This window comes from Marmota monax, unplaced genomic scaffold (genome assembly GCF_021218885.2).
Source record: "Marmota monax isolate L192 unplaced genomic scaffold, Marmota_monax_Labrador192_F-V1.1 WCK01_AAM20220418_F8-fsc00023, whole genome shotgun sequence".
Taxonomy (NCBI): domain Eukaryota; kingdom Metazoa; phylum Chordata; class Mammalia; order Rodentia; family Sciuridae; genus Marmota; species Marmota monax.
The window spans coordinates 18,952,322-18,974,485 of NW_026692907.1; the positions used below are offsets into that span (position 1 = coordinate 18,952,322).

General features: G+C 33.5%; 1 protein-coding gene across 2 annotated transcripts; it reads right to left on the bottom strand.

Annotated features, from left to right (window-relative positions):
- Positions 1-4,501: 4,501 nt before the first annotated feature.
- Zranb2 (zinc finger RANBP2-type containing 2) lies at positions 4,502-21,615 on the bottom strand. Of its 2 annotated transcripts, XM_046451009.2 has the most exons (11): positions 21,256-21,613; positions 19,454-19,506; positions 19,252-19,360; positions 18,016-18,098; positions 13,580-13,656; positions 12,600-12,734; positions 11,382-11,551; positions 9,911-9,997; positions 7,932-8,090; positions 6,822-6,896; positions 4,502-6,268 (listed from the first exon to the last, which is right to left on the bottom strand). In XM_046451009.2, exons 1-10 carry the CDS (start codon positions 21,309-21,311, stop codon positions 6,863-6,865), a joined length of 963 nt encoding a protein of 320 aa, XP_046306965.1. In that variant the 5' UTR covers positions 21,312-21,613; the 3' UTR covers positions 4,502-6,268; positions 6,822-6,862. The 2 variants fall into 2 exon arrangements, with proteins under 2 accessions (XP_046306965.1, XP_058437574.1); XM_058581591.1 differs by lacking the exons at positions 4,502-6,268; positions 6,822-6,896 and having other exon boundaries at positions 7,917-8,090; positions 9,902-9,997; positions 21,256-21,615.
- Between the last annotated feature and the right edge of the window lie 549 nt (positions 21,616-22,164).

Sequence of the window (22,164 nt, forward strand, 5' to 3'; positions counted from 1 at the left end):
TGTATTTATATCAATATTTAGATAGTGATGTTCACTTCTGCTGAACTTCAAGAAATCTTAAATAGGGATACAAATAAAAAATAATGGGACTGGGGGTGTAGCTTTATGGTAGTGCTTGCTTAGCATATGTATATCCTGTTTTGATCTCCAATACCCAAACAAACCTCACAAGATAAATAATTAGTTCCACGTAAACAGGTCCTTCATTACTTCATTATGATGGGAAGTATTTGAAATTGTTTCCATAAAGTCAACTGTTTAAATATATTTTTCTCATTCATTCTAGGAACACTCATTGAGCAACTAGTCTGTTATTAGGGGTACAAGAAATCACATAAAAAAAAGTCTCTACATCAATAGTTTAGTGTGAATCTCTTAATTTCTACACAAAGAACACTGGTATCAGTCTTGTTTTCTCAGAATTATCTGCCACGGAGGCAAGATCTTATATGAATCTCTTCACATGAAATAATTATGTACGGTTTTCATGATTGAGTGAAATTTATCTCAGAAATGCAAAGTAGATCTAACTTTCAATCATCAGCCAACACAATTACCACCTCACTTAAGAATCCTGTACTATAATTGCCTTATTTACATGTCCAATAATTTCTTACTAGAAACTGAGCACCATAGTTACTACATTGTAGTGTGATGCTACATTCCATTGTTCTGAGGATTACTGCTCTACTAGACAGTTTGTCTGGATTCAAATTGCCAATACTTTGCAGCTAGCTATTGGTATCTCTGTTGTTTTCCACAACTGCTTTTAGCCTGGTTCCCAGTGGATGGATATTCCCTATTCCTCTAATGACTCATTAGTCAGTGATGAGCACCATCTTGTGGTTTCCTTGATTCTAGGGATCCTCTTTTCAGATTCATCCGCTGGATTACTGTTATATCCTACATTTTAAGCTTGAAAACTTTCTGCTTTTCTAGCTGAAGGCACTCACAGTGGAAACGTCCTCCTTAGGAAGAAGTCTATTGTTGTGCGTACAAACGCAGTCTTTAAAGGCAAAACTATAATTATATACTTTCACAGGTATGTAGTCTTCCTTTGGCTTTATGGGTCTCCTTCATAGTTTTAACTGCTAGACATGGTTCTGGGCAGTTCTACCTTATTTCTTTCGAGATTCTCATTGCCAGGATCTTCTACTTACATTTGCAGTGGCTTCTCAACTCTTAAATCTCTGGCCCCCTTTGCCAGGAGGCTCTGATCTTTTTCCAAAAGTAGGGCAGCACCCTGTTAAAACCTCCTTTCAGAAGCAGGGCTTTATTTGCTTTGATTAATTCCCTTTGGGGCTGAGGTTGTGGCTCAGCAGTAGAGCTCTTGCCTAGCACGTATAAGGCCCTGGGTTTGATCCTCAGCACAACATAAAATTGGATAAATTTAAAGGTATTCTGTCCACCCACAACTAAAAAATCCCCTTTGAATCCTTTTCAGTTATTTACTAGAATTAAAAAAACAAAAAACAAAAAATTATAGTTTGTTAACTGCAAGGCAATGTGATATGGGCATAGACACTGCCAGGATTTCAATGTCGCTTCAAAATTCTGCTGTTTAAATATAATGGCTAATGTGCAAGGTATGATGATGCATGTTTGTAAACCTAGTTACTCAGAAAAACTGAGGCAGAAGGATTAAAGATTTGAGGGGGAAAAAAGAAACTGGGGATTGTAGCACAATGATAGTGAACATGGGTTAAATCACAGGCCAGAAACAGATAATATAATGGCTAATATGATGGCATATGAGTGTTGAAGCCATGAGGGGCTTTCTCTCCAAGTGGAATTAGTTCCCCTTATTTGCTGCCTGCCCCACTCACCCCCCCCCCCCTTTTTATATATATAAAAAAATAGCCTTTCTGCCTTCCACTATGTGAAGATGCAGTAAGGCCTTCTACTAAGCATCAGATGCTAGGACCCAGATCTTGGACTTATTCTTTATGTATTACCCAGCCTAAGTTACTGTTGCAGCTGCACAAAACGGACTAAACCAAACAGATCAGGGAATGTCTTAAATAATAAAAGTATTTTATATATATTCATAATGTAGATAAATATATATACACATATATCACTTAAATTCAATTGATTTTTTGTGAAAGACATTATAAAAATGTCTTGAAAAAAATTAGGTCATCTGTAAGGAAACATAAATGAACATACACCTTACTATACACTAAATGGATCACAGATATTATGCATGCACCCCTGATGTAGGCTATTGAAAAGGGACTTCACTTTTGCAACAGTCTTTTGAAAAGCTCACAATCCTAGTCTAATCACAAAAATGACAAACTCAGAATGAGGAGTCACTCTATAGGATACACAAGACCAAGGTCTTTATGAAAAAAAGAATGAGAAACTTGTGAGATCAGAATAAAAAAGACACTGCATCCAAATTCAGTGTGGTACTCTTAAATGGGTCATGAAATTTAAAAAATAGTGAAATTCAAATAAAATCAACAATTATTAATGTGCAAATACTGGTTTCTTAGCTTTACAAATATACTATGTAATTTATTAACAACAAAAAAACTGGATGAGGGTATAGGGGAACCCAATTAATCTTTGCAACTTTTTAGTTAACCTTAAATCATAAAAAACACCTTTTGACGTATAATATTCATACAACATGCAAAAATGTTATCTGTACAGCTTAGTGACATTTTTACATAGGTAGATACAATTGTAGCCACATTTGATAAATGCAGTTCTACCAACTGTTGTTGATAATTGTTCTACCCAGTATATAAACATCACTGACTCAACTATTACAATAGCCATGTCTGTTCTTGAACTTCATGCAAATGTAATAGCAATGTGTGATCCCATTTTCAGGATGCTGTATACCTGAAAACATGTATTAGAGTTCTACATAAGTGAACCAGGTCAAGTTGACTGCTAATTTTCTATATGCATATTTTGAACTTAACTGCACACAAATCTGATAATTGTGGGCTTTTTACATTTGCTTCACATATTTTGAAATAAATGCACAAATTACTTTCTTGGTCAAGTAATTATCACCATGTAGAAGAAAAATCCTTTTCTTTGGCTCTCAAATCTACTTTCCTGAAATCTCTTACTTCTGCATATTTTCCTTTTTTTCAGAGTGATATCCACCTTTAGTTGTGGTGTTTCATCAAATACCTTTAACATAATCATTGATAGTTTGGGTTTAAACCCACCCTATTTGTTTTTGTCCTATTTTCTTTTATTACTATTCAAATGACCCATCCTTTATAGCCCTTTCAACTTTACCATCTACTTTCATGATGTATAACACTCTAATGTACAACCACATTCAAATACTGCATTTCCATTTCTTGCCTCTTGAACTATGTACTGTTGTGTATTTTCCCTTGTACATATAACTTCAATAAAATATAAATAATTTCCTCTTAAAGATAATTATGTAATAGATAAACCCAGTTAGCACTTTCTATGCTTTGTGTGGACAGGTTTCCATCTATTGTTAACAAACATCCTTTCTCTTATTGGCTTGTAAATTCTACATTCTTAAACAGCTGGTTTGGATTTCATCTTTATTATCTAAATACATTTTGACCAGAGAATAAGCCAATTTTTCAGTACAAGATGTACTGTCTTTGGGCTTGCACTGCTTCACATTTCTTACCATTATCGCCTTTTCTCTTTTAGCAATTATGATTTGAAACTGAATCTTCATGTTTCCTATGGTTGGAGCTCTTACCAGTTTCTTGCATTTGAGGTAGTTTCCCCTGATATTACTTAAGAATTAAGACTTAAAAATACCCAGATACCTGTGAAACCCCTCTCTGGGACTCTCCCTATAAACATGAGTGTCCTGAAGCCTCCTGTGTCCTCTCTCACCTCTCTGAGAATATAAAGGGGTAACTGCACAATGTCCTTACTCTGAGTAAGATGGAAACTTAAACTAGTGTTGTTCAGGTATCATTGTTAATCACAGCCCGTTGGCCAATATACTAAAAAAATACTGGTGTGCTTCAGTTGAAAAGATAAATCTTGGATTGAAGTGAAAGTCTTCTATTTCCATTTTTTTCTTCTCACCTTCTAATTCACCTTTTTTTTTTGGTATTCTAGAAATAAAAATTTGGTTGATTTAACTCAACTTCCCTAACTGTAGGCTTTCAAATCACATCCCCAAGCACTTCTTTAGTTGAAACCCACAAACTGATGACAAATTATTTCCATTCATTAAAAACAAAACATCCTCATGATCATTTTTTTGACCCATGGAGACTGAAGTTTTGTTTTACCATAGGTAATAAAGATGTGTAATGTTCTGGCAGAAAGTATTCAACTAATTTGAGAGCTCTCTGAAAGTCACAAGTACATAAAGCTGTAACAATCTCTTTTAAACCAAGCACTCATATAAAAACATGAATATAAAGAGTTTAAAAACTGAAAAATTAAAAGAAACTTTTTCCACAAAAACAAACATTAGATCATAGCTTAAAAATCTGAAATTTCTAACAAACACCACACTTGATGCTTGACTCACAGACTTTATTTACATTTGTCTACAGCATCATTTCCTTATGAAATGAACTAGTACAGCTCAGTTAAACCAAGAAATCATAATCATCTGAATTGTCTGTAAACTCCTATTAGCTAAATTTATAACCTTGCGTTTGCTTAGTACAGCCAAAGTTTTAAATACAAGAGAGCACAAGAATAAACCAATGTAACATGTAGAATCTAGATCATCATCTGGGCAATTTAGAAGGTGGACTTCCAAAAAGTCTGAGGCACAATTACAAGAGAGTAAAATTCTTGTGCAACCTACAGTAAACGTAGCAAGGAAAATTAAGACATAAAAAACATGGGAAAGCTTGTAGTAAAAATATTATGAAAATATTTCTACATAAGGTATTTTGTTTTTAGATTGGTTGAAGAGAAAAACATTCACTTTAAAATAAAAACAAATGTAATTTTGTTTGGTCTGTCTACTAAATACCGTAAAATGTTTAAAATTTTATTTAAATTGCAGCAGACAATGTTAAGGAAAAAGAAAAAACAAAAACAGAAACAAAAACAAAAGCAGTATCCCATAACAAAAAGCCCCCAAGCACAATTTTTGATTTCCTTTAATACTTACCTTGCATTGTCACTGAAGACACTGTTAAGAGAAACCTTTTTTAAACCAGAAAACCAAATAGAGCTCAAGTGACCAGATTTTAATTCTGAGAAACAAAACGCTAAGAGCATTTTAAGCCATAAGTTATTTCAAGTGAATAGGAAAAAAAATAAAATTTTGCTTATATCATGCAGAAATAAGCACTCACTTGTTATCCAGAAGAAAATTTTATGTAATGTGCTTAAACATCAAGGCAAATATTTGAATTCACAATGTCTCTGTTGGTCTTTCATTGAAAGGGATATACAGTTCAAAAGCTTTCTTTAATTTGCTCATTAACTATGATTTAGCCTATCATATTTGTTACTGGATCTTTAAAGGATATCACACAAAGCCTCTTAAACTTTTGAGACAAACATTTTGAGATTAAAAAAAAAAAAATCAGGCAACCATATTAGTAGAGAACAGATGAACTGGACTTTCTTGCCCCAATATGGTTCATAAAGGAAATGAACACCACCTTTCTCCTTCTTCAAATCACAAGATTCTTTTGCATAAATGTGGTGGTGCAAAACTGGTGTGAAGCTGCATAAAGAGAGACAATGATTCTAAGGCACCCTCAGCATAGCGAATTTCAAATAAAGAAGTTTCCAGTAGGCTGCTTTACAACTTAAACTTGTCCTGGTAAGAATTACTCTGATATAGGTTAATAATAACATTAAAAAGGTTGTTTCCAATGAGTTTACCACTCTTGCCTCTATGCCCAAAGTACAGGCAAGCCTACTTAATCCTGTCTTAGCCAACAGACAGAATATATTTAGAAATAAGTATTTAAATTAGGAAACAAAGGTACTTTGTTATGCTGAGATGGTTTTAAATGAAGCAAATGGTTGTAAATAATGAATAATAGACCATCTATTTTGGGACATTATGGCTTAAAATGCAATTTACTTTTAATTTCACAAATAAACACAGTTGTATTATTCTGAAAAGCAATAAAGGCATGCACCTCTACTAGCAGATTTAGCACTTCTGACCAAGTAAGACATCAACTTCTTAAAAAATATGCTTCATGCACTGTACTGGATATTTTTTTTTAAGATGTAATTTTTAATACATTATTTCTTTTTTGAACTTGAACGGGAACCAGAATGGGATGATCCAGAAGATGACCTGTGGCGCCTGTAAGACATAATGGACAAAGCAGGTAATCTAGTAAACTAGATCTGTATTTTAGCATTCATTAAGATTGTAAAAGCAACAACAACAAAAAATTTAAACACCTTGATGCTAGAAAAAGGAATAATTAAAAACTAATATGTAAACTTACATACATAAGATAATCTGGTGTTTACAGACTTTGGATGTGAGCCTAGAAATGGTATAACCGTAATTTAAAACTCTATAATTGAGAAATATCTTCTTATTCCAAAATATAGCCACCTCTCAATTATTTAAGGTGATGAAGAGAAGCCTTGCAAAAATGCATATAAACAGATATTGTACAATAGACTTATAAACTTGCTAATGAAGTGTGACTACACCAATCTCTGTGATACACTATAGAAAGTGTAATAAGTCTATATGTAAAACCAATATAGCAAGGCTTCCAATTGTGTAGGAATAAATATATTCATAAATAATTAAATTTTGGAAATTGAGGTCACACAAGATGATTGTACAATTAGTTATAGTGTTATATTCATGCAGCTAATATGAATAAGTCAATATCAACCTGGGTAAAGTAGTGGTGTTCCGTAGGGGTTGGCCCTGGGCTCAGGGTTGTTTAGTGTTTTCACCAATCACCTGGCTTATGGAATAGAGAACATGTTCATTAAGTTTAGATGACAACAAACTAGGGGGATTATATGTGGCTAAGATAAAATTTGCAGAAGTGGTAAGAAAGCAACAGAAGGAATTCCACTCAAGTACAGAGTAATTTTCTTACAAAGAAACAAATGCACAGAACTAAGACTAATTGTGTGTAATCTAGTATCTAAACTTTAAAATGTGAAGAAGCAAAACTAAGCATTCTGTACAAGTAGGAATGTATCTAGGAATGAGATAATCCTACTATCGAACCCAAATATAATCAGACTTTACATAATCCTTATTTTCACAAGCTAAGAGGATATGGAAAATTAGCAAAGAATACAAATGAAGTCATTAAATGATTATATAATTAGACACTAAGAACCAAAAGAGCAAATGAAACTGAGTAATTTAGCCTGTTGCAGAAAAGGCTGACAGATAATTGCACTCTTCAAATTTTAAAAATACCAAAAAGACAAGTAACCCAGTAAAGGTTCTTCTAAAAAAGTATGGTTTTGGACAGCAAGATGAAAAATTTATTAGCTATAAGGAACAACTTCCTTATAGATGAAGGGCATGAAACAATTTGCTATGGTAATGCATTTATACATATTTAAAGACAGATTCCTAATGATCTGAAAGTTAATTTTATTAGATGTCCTAGAATTCCTATCAGTTCTAAAATTTAATTTAAAATATCATAAATTACAAAAAAATCAACCCACAAATTATTTCAACATACAACTCTGAACTGCAATCTTTAAAAAAAAAAAAATAACCGAGAGCTGGCTATAATATTATACAGGGAAATAAAAATTTAAGCAAAATGATCTAAGAATAGTTTGATCTATATTCTAAACAACTTGATCAAAGTATAAGACTAAACAATGTAATGTTTTTAAAATTTAAAGACGGAAAGTATAATTTAAAGGTGGAACAAAGGAGACGGGAATCTAACCCCTGACTAGGAAGTCTAGCTTATCTATTAAATATACTTAAGAACACCCATTCTTATTTCTACAGAAACCCAAACCTTTCAGGTGACCGTGATCTTGTTCGTCTTTTTTTGCGATCACCAGGTGAAGAAGATCTAGAACGACTTCTCTTTCTGTTCCTCTCAGGAGAAGATGATGAACTTGAATAAGATCTTTTTCGTGGGGAAGAAGAGCCCCTGTGGGACCTGGAGCTGGATCTTCATTGGTTGAGAAACAAATCAAACATTTCATTAAAAGAAGAAATGAAGAAGATTGTTCAGTTTCCAAAAATAAACAGGATTTATAACAACTATGAAAATTTTATATGAAAGAATACTTACTGCTTACTCAACAGAAGACTTCTGGATGAATATGAAAATACTCTATTTAAATATTAGTTATTTTAATTTCATCTCTCTTTAAAAGCCCACATACTCATTACTTGTAATTAAAACCAGCATTATAGTATTAATAAAGAATTTAACTTTTTTCTACATAAGATTTTTAATTTAAAACATATAAAAATAGTAAATTTAGCAGATAACTGCAACTGTGTGACATGTTTAGAAATTACACTCTTCCATGCGGGGAGAGAGTATGTATGCTAAGTACAAATTCCCAAGGAAAACAAACAAAACAATTCTTTATGGAATTAAGCAACTCATAAGTTAAGCTGCTATATGAGAAATATGGTACAGAAACAAGAACGAACAGTAATTGTAGTAAACTGCTAAAAATCCAAATAAAAATGAGTAACTTTAAAACTTGATTTACATTTATAATATATATTTATGAAAGTACCACTATTCATGAAATATGAAGTGTTGACATTCACATGTTTCAGGCAGAAGTAAACGTACAATATTTAAGTGCAAAACTTTTTTCTTCATTTACATAGTTTGAAGGAATTTAGCTCAAACTTCCCAAAAAATTCACCTTTGGGCTTAAAATAAAACCAGAAAGCCCAAAAGGAGAATTCTTTGGAAAGTTACGAGCAAAGAATAATGTTTAAATAGAATATAAAGGCTGTTCTATAAATCTTATAGTGTTTCCCAAAGGGAATATCAAAATTTACAGATATTCACTTAAGTACTAAAATAAAGGACTAGAATACTAATACATAATAAGAAAATGCATTTACTTTTTTTTGGGGGGGGGTGCTCTATACAAGTGTGCATGTTATTCTTTTCTCTTTAACGATTAACTTCATTTGAACTACAAGATCTGACTCAAACTAACACCAATTAATTATGTTTACCAAAATAGCCATTATTAAACTTCAGTGGGATTTCAGCAGTTTTCTTATTTACCTTAAATGCCTTTAGTAAAAACAAAGGTAGTGTATTTTATCCAGTACAGAAAAACCTTTCAAGAGAGCTCCTACAGACTGCTCTCTCTACAGGTTTGACCAAATGCAACTTGAAAGTTCATAGCAATGCTTACTTAAGACTTCATCCTGCCTAAACTAACTAATCATACTACCTGAGTTAGTTTTAAGACAGGTGTCTGTTCTAACAATACTGTTTATAATACTATTTAAAATTAGAAATAAAAAAAATGTACACAGTACTCTGTAGAAACTTTATCTGACAAATGGCAAAGCTTTTTCTATAAATATTTGCCTTGCAAAACAAATCCTGTTTTGAGACAAGATTATTTTTCTTCCTTTTAATAACAAACTTTTCTTTTGCATATTAATTTTATTTGAACACTACTGCAAAGGAAATCAAATACTAGTAGTGGTGTGATGATAAGATTTGACTTCATCTTCCTACTTTATTAAATCTTAGGACAAAAATAACAAACTCTGCAATAATGGGAAACAGCCACCTTAATTCAATCATGGGAATGTCTTGGCACATGGCTGGCAATGGAAACATTTCATGGTAAGAAAATTAAGCCAAGGCAAGTGCATTAGTTTCTAATGCTAAAATAAAATTAACAAGTAGAAGCAAAATAAGAGAGAAAAGCAGCAACACCTTCTGCAGCCTTTAAATATTTTTCTCTCTGTTGTACAGAGAGATGCTACCTCATTCACCTTGATTTCGACCCACGAGATCTCGAACGTTCTCTGGAACTGGAACGAGATCTTGACTGCGAACTGGAAGAACTTCTTGAACGGGACCTGGAACAACATGGAAGCATTTTTTTTTTTCCAGGACCACTTAATTGATCTCTGTGATATGAACACTGAAAGAAAGACATACATTAGAGTTCATTTTCATATAAAACATAAATATATGAAATTAAGATTTCCAAAATTTTTGGTTTTAATAAAAAATATTACTTAAAAAATTAACTATCACTTTTCAAACCTGATAAAGTTGCACTAAAACCACTAGGTTGTAAACACAAAGCACCACCATATTACTAGAAAAACGACAAATACTTTTATGCTCACAAATAATTTATTAGAAGCCACCCAGGACTAATATATCCAGGAAAATAGAATGTTACAATATGTATTTAATTTCGAGAATGTTCCTACCACTATTATTTATGAAACTCCTATTTCTTTGTAGCCTAGCTAGCATGAAGCTTTAAATGTTGGAATATACATATTTTGATTCCTGTTTTTCTACTTACTCCGTTTAGAGAATTAAAAGAAAAATTCATAACAATCCTGCCATTGTTATTTACAATACTGAAAAATGACACAAAAGAAAATATGGTACATCTGAATTCTTAAAGTTGTAAATAACAGACTACTATATTTTATTTCAAAATTACTTTATAATCACTTATTTTATGCTACTAAGCTTTATAGTATTAAATAAATAGGTAACTATTAAGAACTTGTTAGCTAATACTTCATTCCTAAATACGATTAAAATTCATTGTCCACAGTATTACTTAACTGTGAATAGAATTTTTTTCAAAAGAATGCTGTTTATTTAAAGCACTTCTTTTTCTCAGCCAAAGTTTTATTTTTATTGCGAACTATAATTACAGAATATGCATTTTACACTACCAAACAAAAGAATATTTAAGTACAACACCAACTGAATCCTCTACTTTATTCCTGGACAACCAAGTGATAAACAGTAAGTCACTGAACTAATACGGCGGATCTTGTTCTTTATGCAGAATACTGATATCAAAAGATTACCAAAAATTGTGTAACTATGATTTCAATGCTCAGAATACTCTCTATACTAACCTTTAATATCCTGAAATAATAACCCTTCACTGAACCTAAACATTTCTAAATGTAAGCTATTTAGATATTTAAATATCACTGTATGTCATAATTTAGTTGAATTTTTAAGTTTATTTTAAAAAGTCAGAATGCTAAAACATTAAAGGTTTCATATTAAAGATTTCGCATTTCTTAAAACAGTAGACAGTATGCATCTACATGGCACCAGGGTAAAAAGTATTTTAAAAGGTGACTTGAACGATCTTTTAAATAAAAAGCTTATTTAATTAAAAAGAAATTGAAATTTATAAATAAAGAAGTTAGATACTGACATTTTGACTGGTGTTACCCTTGACCTGTACCCGTTTACCTGGACCTAGACCTTGAACTTGAGGGGGAGGATGAGCGTGATGAAGATCGTGAATGTGAAGATCGAGACTTTGAGCGACTTCGTCTATTAGATTTCTTTTTATTACTATCTTCTTCTTCACTGGCATCAAGATTATATTTTGAGAGATCAGCATCATCTTCATCCTCATCCTAACAAAAATTCATTTATATTTAGACATTTAGATATTAATGCTACCTACTAGGAAAAATGAATAGGTTCACATCCTGGACATCTGCATATGGATATAAGCACTTGAATCTCAAAGTAAATTCATTCTCAAATTCTGAAATATACCTATTCTATTTCTCATTCAGCTAATCAGATAGGCTAGATAGGTGTAAACCTGGAAGTTATACTCATTTCCTCTTTTTCTATCACAATATATTACCATGTTAGTTATGAAAAACATTCAATTCTACTTCATAAACAAAAGTCCCAGAGTCTAGTACCCTTAGTCTTTAGGTCAGAACTTAGATCCTTTTTTCTGTAGAATATCACAGTAACTCTCAGCTAGTCTAATTCTTGAAGTACATTGGTACTTCAATATCTCAATATATTAACACTTCTCATCCTGAAGAACAGGTCAGATAAACACAACTCATTTGTTTCTGGAACACTTGCATTCTAGGACCTCTTATGATCAGCCTTCAAAGTACCCCGAATCTGGACCAAACAGCCAAACTAAAACTTACCATCTGGCCCCACAGAATATCAGAATGAAGCACGTGCTGTCTTCATAATTCTTTCTATTCTAAGAACAGTGGTCTACATATGAATTTTTAATGTCTGGTTTGTTTTCTACTCAACAGAAACTATCTGCTGTTCTGAATCTGCTCTCATCCCACCTCTTTTTACTGGCTCCCTCATATCATTTAAGTCTCAGCTCAAATTTTACCTTCTCATAAATCACCCCTGAAACCAAAGTAGTCTTCTTAATGTGATCGTATCATGTGTCTTCATAGCTTTATTAGTATCTTGGTCATTTACATCTGCTCTTCTCTAGAATTTAATAAGAGAGGGGTGGTTCTTTCTTGGTCACTATTTTATCTTAAAAAACAAAAACTGTGTGGCAGAGTAGAAACTAAAACCTTTATGAGACTATATCTTTGTCAAGGCCCCAAGATTGTCAAAATGCATTCCTGTTTATGTAATAGTTCAAATAAGACAAATGGAAAATAGGACATGGAAATTATTTACCTCATCTAACTTATATTTAGAAAGATCTTCATCCTCATCCTCTTCTTCTCCCTCTGATTCTTTATCTTCGACTTCCTTTAATATAGAGGCAGGACCAACTGCCTTTCCTCTGTATTTTTTCTTTTTACGTCCAAACTAGAGAAAAAGAGTTTCAAAATATTTCAGTGCACTGAAAGTGCATTAATGTTTTTTTAAAAATTATCTTTATATATATATAATATTTATATCTTATAAATGACAGAATGAGTTATAATTCACATTACACATATAGAACACAACTTTTCATACCTCTGGATGTATACAAAGTATATATTCACTCCAATTCATGTACTTTGGATAATGATACCCATCACATTCCACCATCACCGTAAGCCCTGCCCCCCCTCCCATCCCTTCCACCCCTCTGTCCTATCTAGAGTTTGTCTATTCCTCCCATGCTTCCCCTTCCAAACCCATTACCAATCAGCATCCTTCTATCAGAGAAAACATTTGGCATTTGTTTTTTGGGGATTGGCAAAAAAATCCATTTACCTGCAAATGCCATGATTTTATTCTCTTTTATTGCTGAATAATGTTCCATTGTGTATATATGCCACTTTTTTTTTTTTAATCTATTCATCTACTGAAGGGCATCTAGGTTGGTTCCAGTTTAGCTATTGTGAACTGTGCTGCTATAAACATTTATATGGCTGTGTCCCTGTAGTATGCTGTTTTTAAGTCCTTTGGGTATAGACCAAGGAGAGGGATAGCTGGGTCAAATGGTGGTTACAATCCCAGTTCCAAGGAATCACCATACTGCTTTCCATATTGGCTGCACCAATTTGCAGTCCCACCAGCCATGTGTGAGTATGCCTTTTCCCCCACATCCTCACCAACACATAAATTGCTGGAAAAGACTCAACTTGTATTTAAAAACATTCTCCTGAAGATAACATATTTTCCTAATTTGTATTTAAACCACACAACCATATCCAGCTTACTTCATCATATTCTCCATCAGATTCTTCTCTTTCTATATATTCAACATTTTCTCTTTCATTAAAACCACCACCGTATCCTAAAAAAGAGAGCACATAAACTGTTGACAATTCAAGTAACAAAAACATACCCATATCACTTCCAAACAGGAAAAAGAAATTCCAATCAATGGCAGCTGCCTATCCATATAAATTATTAGTCTTTTAAAAGCAAGTTAAGAATAACCACAAAGAACAGTCTCAAAGTTAGATATAACTCAGTTTAAAGTCAAACTGCTATATTTCCGTTTCAATAAGAATCAAGGATTTAATATCACTGTCCACCAGTTCCACAAAGCTTAAATCTTTTGATACTGCTGAGCTAAAATGTAGTGATCCACTAACTAGAGCTTGGAAAATTCCTAATTTATACAGGCAAATACAATAAAATGATAAAGGTCACCCTATGGCTTTGGTTTAATTTTTGTCTACATAATTCTTTTTAGTTCACAATTAAAAGTTATTCAGGTTTCTGAAATAACTAGTAAAGCTTCAAATTAAATCTATTCTATTATAAAGTAATTAAGATTAGCAAACCCCTATTTTGATATTCAACTACTTGGCACATTTTGACATAAGCTTAAAACAAGCTAGAGTAAGAAATGAGCTACTTTTAGAAAAAGTGAGATAAGAAATTTTGAATAAGTCTTCCCTCATGACAAAGAATAACACAATCTAACTTGTTAGGTATTTCACAACAATACCAGTACACAAGGCCAATGATTCTCAGATTTACGAACTTCATGAGCCCACAAAGATGACTTTAAATTTATCAGTTGTGGCCATTAAAGAAAAAAAGACACTTCCAAGTTTTACTTTCTGAAAGAAAATAACATCAATACAGCGTCTCTTTTTTTCATTATACTTTATATCAATAAAAAGTTAGGAAAGATGAAACTCTTCTTAAAAACCACATGATCTAGATAGGCAAAAATTTATAGAAGAAAAATAGAGCAATTGAACAAGTTTGATATTACAATATAATTGTCATCAGTGCAAATAAGTCCTTGTTCAAATGGACAGGATAATTCATATATGGAAGCATGTAAAAATATTAAAAACAATCCTATTTAAAACCAAGGAGTTAGGCTTCTAGTGGAGTTCTCTGTTCACCTTTAGTATTATAAAAGTGAAAATTTGGCAAATATGTAGAAAGCTGAAGATTAAATTACAGTAAGATTAATTTAACTCATGTAGGTAATTTTGTTTTACAATGAATATCACAGCAAATACCATGCTATCTTCTCATTCTCTCATACAAGTCTCAGAAAAAGAAACTAGTCTGTTGACAACATAGATAAGGTATATTGTTTTAATTGTATGAAAAATCTGACTCATGAACTCTTTCCCTGCACAAGGGAAACACAATAGCTCCATATCATAAAAACACTTGGGCATGTCATTTTTACCAAGTAATAGATGAGTTGGAAAAATGGTGACATACTTTCTTTCATTTTGTTGATTTAGTACTCTACAGGTAATATATTCAAAAACTCTTGCTTCTTCTTCTTTTTTTTTTTTTTTGTGCTGCTGGGGATTGAACCCAGGGCCTTATGATGGCAAGGGAAGCACTCTACCAACTGAGCTATATCTCGAGCCCTCACTTCTGGTTCTTGACACTTTCCCAGTGCAATTCTCTCTCCACAAATCAGTAACAACACTGAAATTCGGTAACCCTTTCAGTCCCTTATTTAAATATCCTTTAGATACTTCCTATGAGGAATGAAATATAAACTCTTTACTATGACTTACATGGTCTTGCTGATTTCTAAAATGTTTCCTGAAGCTAACAAGGAGCTAATCCAATATGTTCAATTCACTCAAGCTCACAAAACCTATTCTTATTTGAGTAAATTCTCCTCACATCCTTATTTGAATAACTCATTTTTACTTCTTAAACACAACTTTCTCAAGAGAACTTTTAATCTTTGGCACAAATGTCTATTTTGCTCAACAGGTGAGCACAGTACACTGCACAGTGGTTTATGAATATTTTTTCAATGAACAAAGATAAATACTGTTATCATCTAAAAACTTTTAGTTTCTTTAGAAGGCTTCAAAATACAAAGGCAGCCATTTTTTTTTCATTTCTTTATAAGATTTTATAATATCAGAGCTTAGATAAAATAAGTAATCACAAATGAAAGCTTAAGCTGGGCATCGTGGTGCACTCCTGTAATCCCAGGAGTGCTGAAGCAGGAGGACTGCAAGCAACCAAGATCCTAAGCAACTCAATGAGTCCCTGTTTCTAAACAAAATACAAAATAGGCCTGGGGATGTAGCTAGGTGGTCAAGTGCCCCTGAGTACAATACCCTGTCCAAAAAAAGGCAGGCTCACAGTACAAGTCTTAGAGAAAAGAGGATGAATATAACATATACTTCACAAAGATTATTCTAACAATTTTTTGTGATTCTATTCTCTGAACAGTTAATTTAGCACCTCAGAAGTTAAAAAAACAATTGTAAAGAATATAAATTTCAGTGTATTAACATTATTTTTATACAGTTATCATTAATAGTTCAATTTTTAAAAAAGTGGACAAAAATCTACATAATGGTAAATTCCAAAACAAGAGATTAATTACTGTACAATAATATGATGGAATTATGCTTAAGACAGTAACTTTCAGAGGTAGTGTATCATCTTTTTGCTTGTTTGTTTTTAATTCACATCCTGTTCCAATGCTCTCTTATCTCGAAATGACAGTTTCATTTCAAATAAGCTAAGAGGAATTGAAGAGCAAGAAAATGAGCTATTTTGCATATTCAACTGTTGCCAGCAAAAACAAGAGAAATGGAAATGGTTTACGATATCAGAATGATGAAAAAGCTGAGAAAGGAAGGAAAATAAGAAGGTATAAAACACAAACTACAGATTTTTGCTACAATAAAATTTGAAAGAAGCCATGATATAGATAGATCAAAATGTATATAGAGACTACTAGGTGGCTATTTTTCCATGACAAGACATAATGGTATTTCTGCTAACAGTAGTAATATAAAATGCTTTTTTCTTTTTCTTTTTAAAAGGTAGAGGGGTGAGATGAAGGAGCTATCTAGGGTAAAGAGAACATTTAGGGTTCTGGCTTATGTAACAATTATGGTGGGTGGAACAAATCATGAGAAAGAAACCACTGGAAGAGGACCAGGTCCTCTTCACATTCAATTAGGATATCATAAACCTAATATCTATATGGCAATGCTGTATGAGCAGCTGAATACATTGGTCAAAGAAGTTTGAGTTGGAGACATAAATTTGGGTACCATGGTGTGCCAATTGTTACTTAAAACTTGGGAATGTGAAGAAAAATTACTAGAAAACAGAAAAGGCCTAGAGAATGGACCTTTAAGAATCCCAACATGCAGTGCAAAGGCAGAAGACAGAAGAACCAGAGATGCTAAGGAGAAAAACTAACTTTGATAGGCAAGAGAAGGAAAAAAAAGGGAAGTCTTATGAGTTTAATCTACCTAATCATCACAAAATCCATGTGCTGAGTAAGATGTAAAAACTGAAGGTGGAAAATGAATATATAGGATCATTAGGTCATAATGTTCTCAGATGTGAAAATATAAACTTGAAAAAAGGGCAGGGGAATAAAAGAAAAATGTTTGCTCTAATAGGTCTAAAAGATTCATCATCACCTTGATCCTCAGAAATTGAGACTGTGAAGGTGGTCCAAAATAAGAGAGAAAAACAGGCAAGTAATTTATTAACTCAAAAATCTGAGAGATTATATGTAGAAGCTCTTGACTATGTGATACATAAGTAGTTGAGTGATAAAATCAGAAGTATACAGACAGTGTGTTTGGGGGAGTTGCTAATAATGGGAAAACTAAATTGAGTGATAAAGTTTCACTATGACACTGCAACAGAGCCAATGGTAAATTATTATGTTAGCCAAGGATTACCAAACACCATCCAAACAACCTGTGGTCTTCTGAGATCCACCCCTGAAGAATTATGAGCATTTTGACAGTTCTACACTATGGAAAGTGTATTCTTAGTCAAGTTCAAGAATTATTACCTACGTTTGGAGGAAAACCTTCTCCTTTTTGGATGTACTACAAAATTACATGAATAGGAGACAATACTGTTATAATTACCAATTTACAAACATCTGAATCAGTGAGGGAAAATGTAGAAAAACATTTCTAGAACTATACTAATGACCCCTCTTGTTGGGATAGGACTCCCTACCACTATATTTTTTAATAAACTGTGAAATTATGAAACAAAAAAAATTTTCTGTAAGGGAAAACAAAAAATCCCAGTTAAAAAAAACCACTAGGGCAAAAGAGACAGAACCCTCAATTATTACTGTAATCTTTCAAAAAGGTGATATACTGGTCAATTCAACTTTTAGCTTCTTTAGAAATCATTTGGTACAGTTGTATCTTACCTGTTCTTTCTTCTAATTTAGCATACTTCGGAGTATTACACATGTTACACTCTGATCTTCTGGCCCAATTTACATTACTGCAACTACAGAAATAAAAAAAATTTAAATCAGAAGGTCATGCTACAAGGTTAGAAAAATATTAGTATTCTACAACGTTAAAAGAAAAACTCAGATGAAATCACTAGCATAAAGCAAGGTTTACTAAAAATGTAAATAAAAATTTACATAGCATGAAGAAAAACTAGTTGTGAAATGACAAAGTGTCAACGACAGAGAATCTGCAGCCCTGGGTTGGGTGCTATCAATTTGAATTAAAGGCTCCACTAATTTTTTAGTCTGTGAATTCATCTCAAAGATGATTAGGGGCGTACTCTTGGATGTTAATTTGTTGATATTCCCCTTCCACCTCTACTAATCTGTTTAAACACTGAACTCCATAACCTACCAAATCCAGTAACTTAATCTGCTATAGGAAAATTTCTTAATACAAATTTAAATTTTACAGGATCAGAAATTTATGTGAGCCAGGCATGGTGGCATATGCCTATAATCCTAGCAGCTTGGAGGCTGAGGCAGCAGAATTGTAAGTTCAAAGTCAACCTCAGCAACTTAGGAAGGTACTAAGCAACACAGTGAGACCCCGTCTCAAAACTTAAAAAAAAAAAGGGGGGGGGGGGCTGGGGATATGGCTCAGTGGTTAAGTGCCCCTGAGTTCATTCCTGGTATTTCTCTGAGACCCTTTACTGATTCACTCTTCTTCCATATACCTAGGATTTATCTGCACAGCAAAAAAAGATGGAAGCCAGGAAAATCAATACAGAATTAAATTTAAACTAACAATAGAATCCTTCCTAATTAAAAACAATTTTTTTGATGGAAGACAACTTCTGATTCTAAAATTACTTTGTTAAATAGTCAAAATGAATTTTGTGATGCATTTCCCATTAATGATAGAAAACTAAAACATTTTGAATTTTTTCTCAATAATAAACATTTATTTACTGGTATATATAATCCATTATAGTAATAACTATTTTTAAATATTACATTTTAAAAATGCAAAAAAATTTAAAAATTTCTTTTATTATACAAGATGAAATGATTAACAGCCAAAAGACCTCCAATTTAAAAGGATACACTGACTTGTTAATGTGATTAATAAGTATGTAATATTAACAAGGGAGTGACTGGATGCATTAATGGCAGGAAGAGTGAACCATAATTTGAAACACATACGTTTTACACTGCCAGTCATTAGCACTAAATAGGCCTCGGCTCTTTTCTGCAAGTGTCTTTCCTATTTCAGTACCCCCAGCCTTCATCATTTTTGCTTCAGTTGTTTTCTCTGAAAATAGAAAAATAACACAATATTAATCTGGGGAAGATACAGAAACGATCTGTACATATAATGTTAATAGAATCTTCTTTAAATACTTACCCCGACCACATCGATTACAGCTGGTTCTTCTAGCAAAGTTTACATTTCCACATCTGAAAATAAAAAGCATTTACAGAAATCATTTAAGTCATGTGAATGTTTAAGGTGTCCTCAAGACATTATCCAGAAGTTGTGGATTTCAGAACTCGCATCTGTCATGTCAATAACATTAATTATAATAAAATCACAATTTAGCTGTAGAAAAAGTGACTTGGGAGTCACAAAAACAGGATAACAAAACCCAGTTATGTGACCTTGGTTAAATCACTTGGGATTTCTGCCCTGGCATTTTTGTATTAGCATACACCATTACAATGAAAGCCCATTGCAAAGCTTAAGTGAGATTTTTATTCTGCTTCAGTAATTACTGAGAAGACATCAGGGGGATTTAAACAAAAACACCAAAGTACAATCTTAGTACAGGAAACAATAAGATATTTACAATGTTGCAAAAAGTTTTACAAGAAATACAAAATCCAATGGGGAAAAAAAAACGATAAGGGAGGGGTGTTTTTAAACACTGTAAAAGTTTCCTGTATTTATACATACTGTAGAATAGTCTCTTTTTATAAATATATTTTAATGCACAGAAGTATGCATTTCACTCTTAAAAGTCCTACCTCAAATATCTGAGGGTGTTGTCATTTCACAGGTGACCAACATCACAATGGTCAAAATTTGTTACTCTATATGTTTTGAAGTTTTCTACAATGTCTTACCACACATAACAACTCCATTCCTAACATAATTTTTCTGTTCTACTTGATATCAGAGTTAGACTTCAGTCTCTTCAGATCTTAACACTGAACCACTATTAATGGCTGCCAATTAAGGAGTATATGCTGAATTTCATTTTCTACATCCACTACCAAGTTATTCCATCTATTCACTACAAGGAAGCATTTCTACTCCAGTTTTTTGGATGGTCTAAAACGAAACTAGAATTAAACACTGGTTTGTCCAACAGATTTTGCTCTTCACTATCATGAACTATCCAAGGCTAACTTAGTAACTGGAAGAAATTCAAGATTTTTATTTAAACATGAAATGTGCATTAAATATTTTTGAAGTCTCCAAGTAGAAACATCTATTTGTGTGCCTACAATAAGATCCGCCTAAAAACAATTCAATAGATCACATTGGGTTTAGCAACAATGTCAAAAAGCAGAGTCACTAAAACACGTGGTCAGGCGTCTTTCAGGGCTGATGCAGGCAAAAATACAGGCCTTTCTACTCGAAAAACACAAAAAACTGAATTCTTGCATAAAATTAAAGATAACTGAAGAGAAAAGATGATAATTTCCCAAACCAAAGAAATCGAGTCGAGAAAACGGTATAAAGGAAAATGTACGATTAAAAATACAGAAAACAAGAAGCAAACGACGAGAGCAAGAAAGCGACGTTTTCGGCAAACAAGAATAAAGTTCTGCACGAAAAAGTCACGTGGGGGAGATCCAACACCGAGCTGGCCACGACCGGGGAAATGTCCTTATCTCTGAAACCTGGCCGGGGAGGGGGTGGGGTACAGAGACGAATGAGTAAGTGATCTCGCAATGCAAAGGGACCACCTTGGAAAGATAATGTCGAAGAAACGCTGGTGACAAACCCAAAACAAAAGGTCCCCGAAAGACATTCCTCAGAAAGGGACTGGGAGCCTCCTTTCCGCCTGGGAGCCGGCGATTCGCCGCCTTAACCCGGCTTAAGGAGCGGGAGGAACTCGTGGAACAGCAATTGCCGAATCGACCTGAAAAAAGCGTTCACTGATAAGTACGGCCCCAATTCGGGTCCCTTCATGAACTCACTTTTTGTCGGGGCAAATCCAGTCCCCGTCACTGACTCGGAAATTCTTGGTCGACATCTTGGACGCCACCACCACAGCCACCCGCAGCTACGTCTTCACAGGAGGAAGCGGGCCAGGGACTTTCGGCATCTCTGGGCTGTCCCCACGGGGCCGGACTCCGGCCCTCCACTGCGTTAGGATTTGCTGATGAGGGTATTCAGCCGAGATTGAGTTTGAACGATATTATACAGATCAAAATTCCTGTGCAATTGTTTCCTGGCTGAAAAGTTAAAACGCAAAGAGCTTTTCTAGAGCTAAATTTACAGGCACCGTTGGGACAGCCCAGGCAGGAGGCCTTCGTGGCACTAGAAGCTTCGGAGAGCCCCCTACAGGCGGGAGGACCCAGAAGAAAGGAACTTCCGCCTAGGTGGGCGGGGCTATGGGAAGCGGAGACGGAAGTGATTGTGATCTGTACAGGGGCGTGGAAACGCACATTACCTAGTCTTTGTTTTGGCGTGAGGTGAAGTGGGTTGTTAAAGTTTCTGGAGTTTATTTTAACGAAGGACAGAACCTGTTTTTTTCTTTATGCATGTGGGTTTTCATTTAGAAGCCTACTTTTTGGTTACCTAAGTAGGTTTAGCATAAGCAGTATACACAAGGGAATCAACCAGTAATTTTAGAACTAGGATATTGCCAGATGTTTTTAAATTTACCAGCATCTTTTCTGGTTCCATCGCATTCTCTTTCCAGATAGAACGATATCTTGTATTTTAAGTTTACTCTCTCGCTTTTTAAAAATGAATATATATATATATATATATATATATATGTGTGTGTGTGTATTTAATTTGATAGTGAGCTATATAATGTTTATTGTTATGTAATTTTATTACATTCAACATTATGTTTATAAATTCATCCTATCTATTCA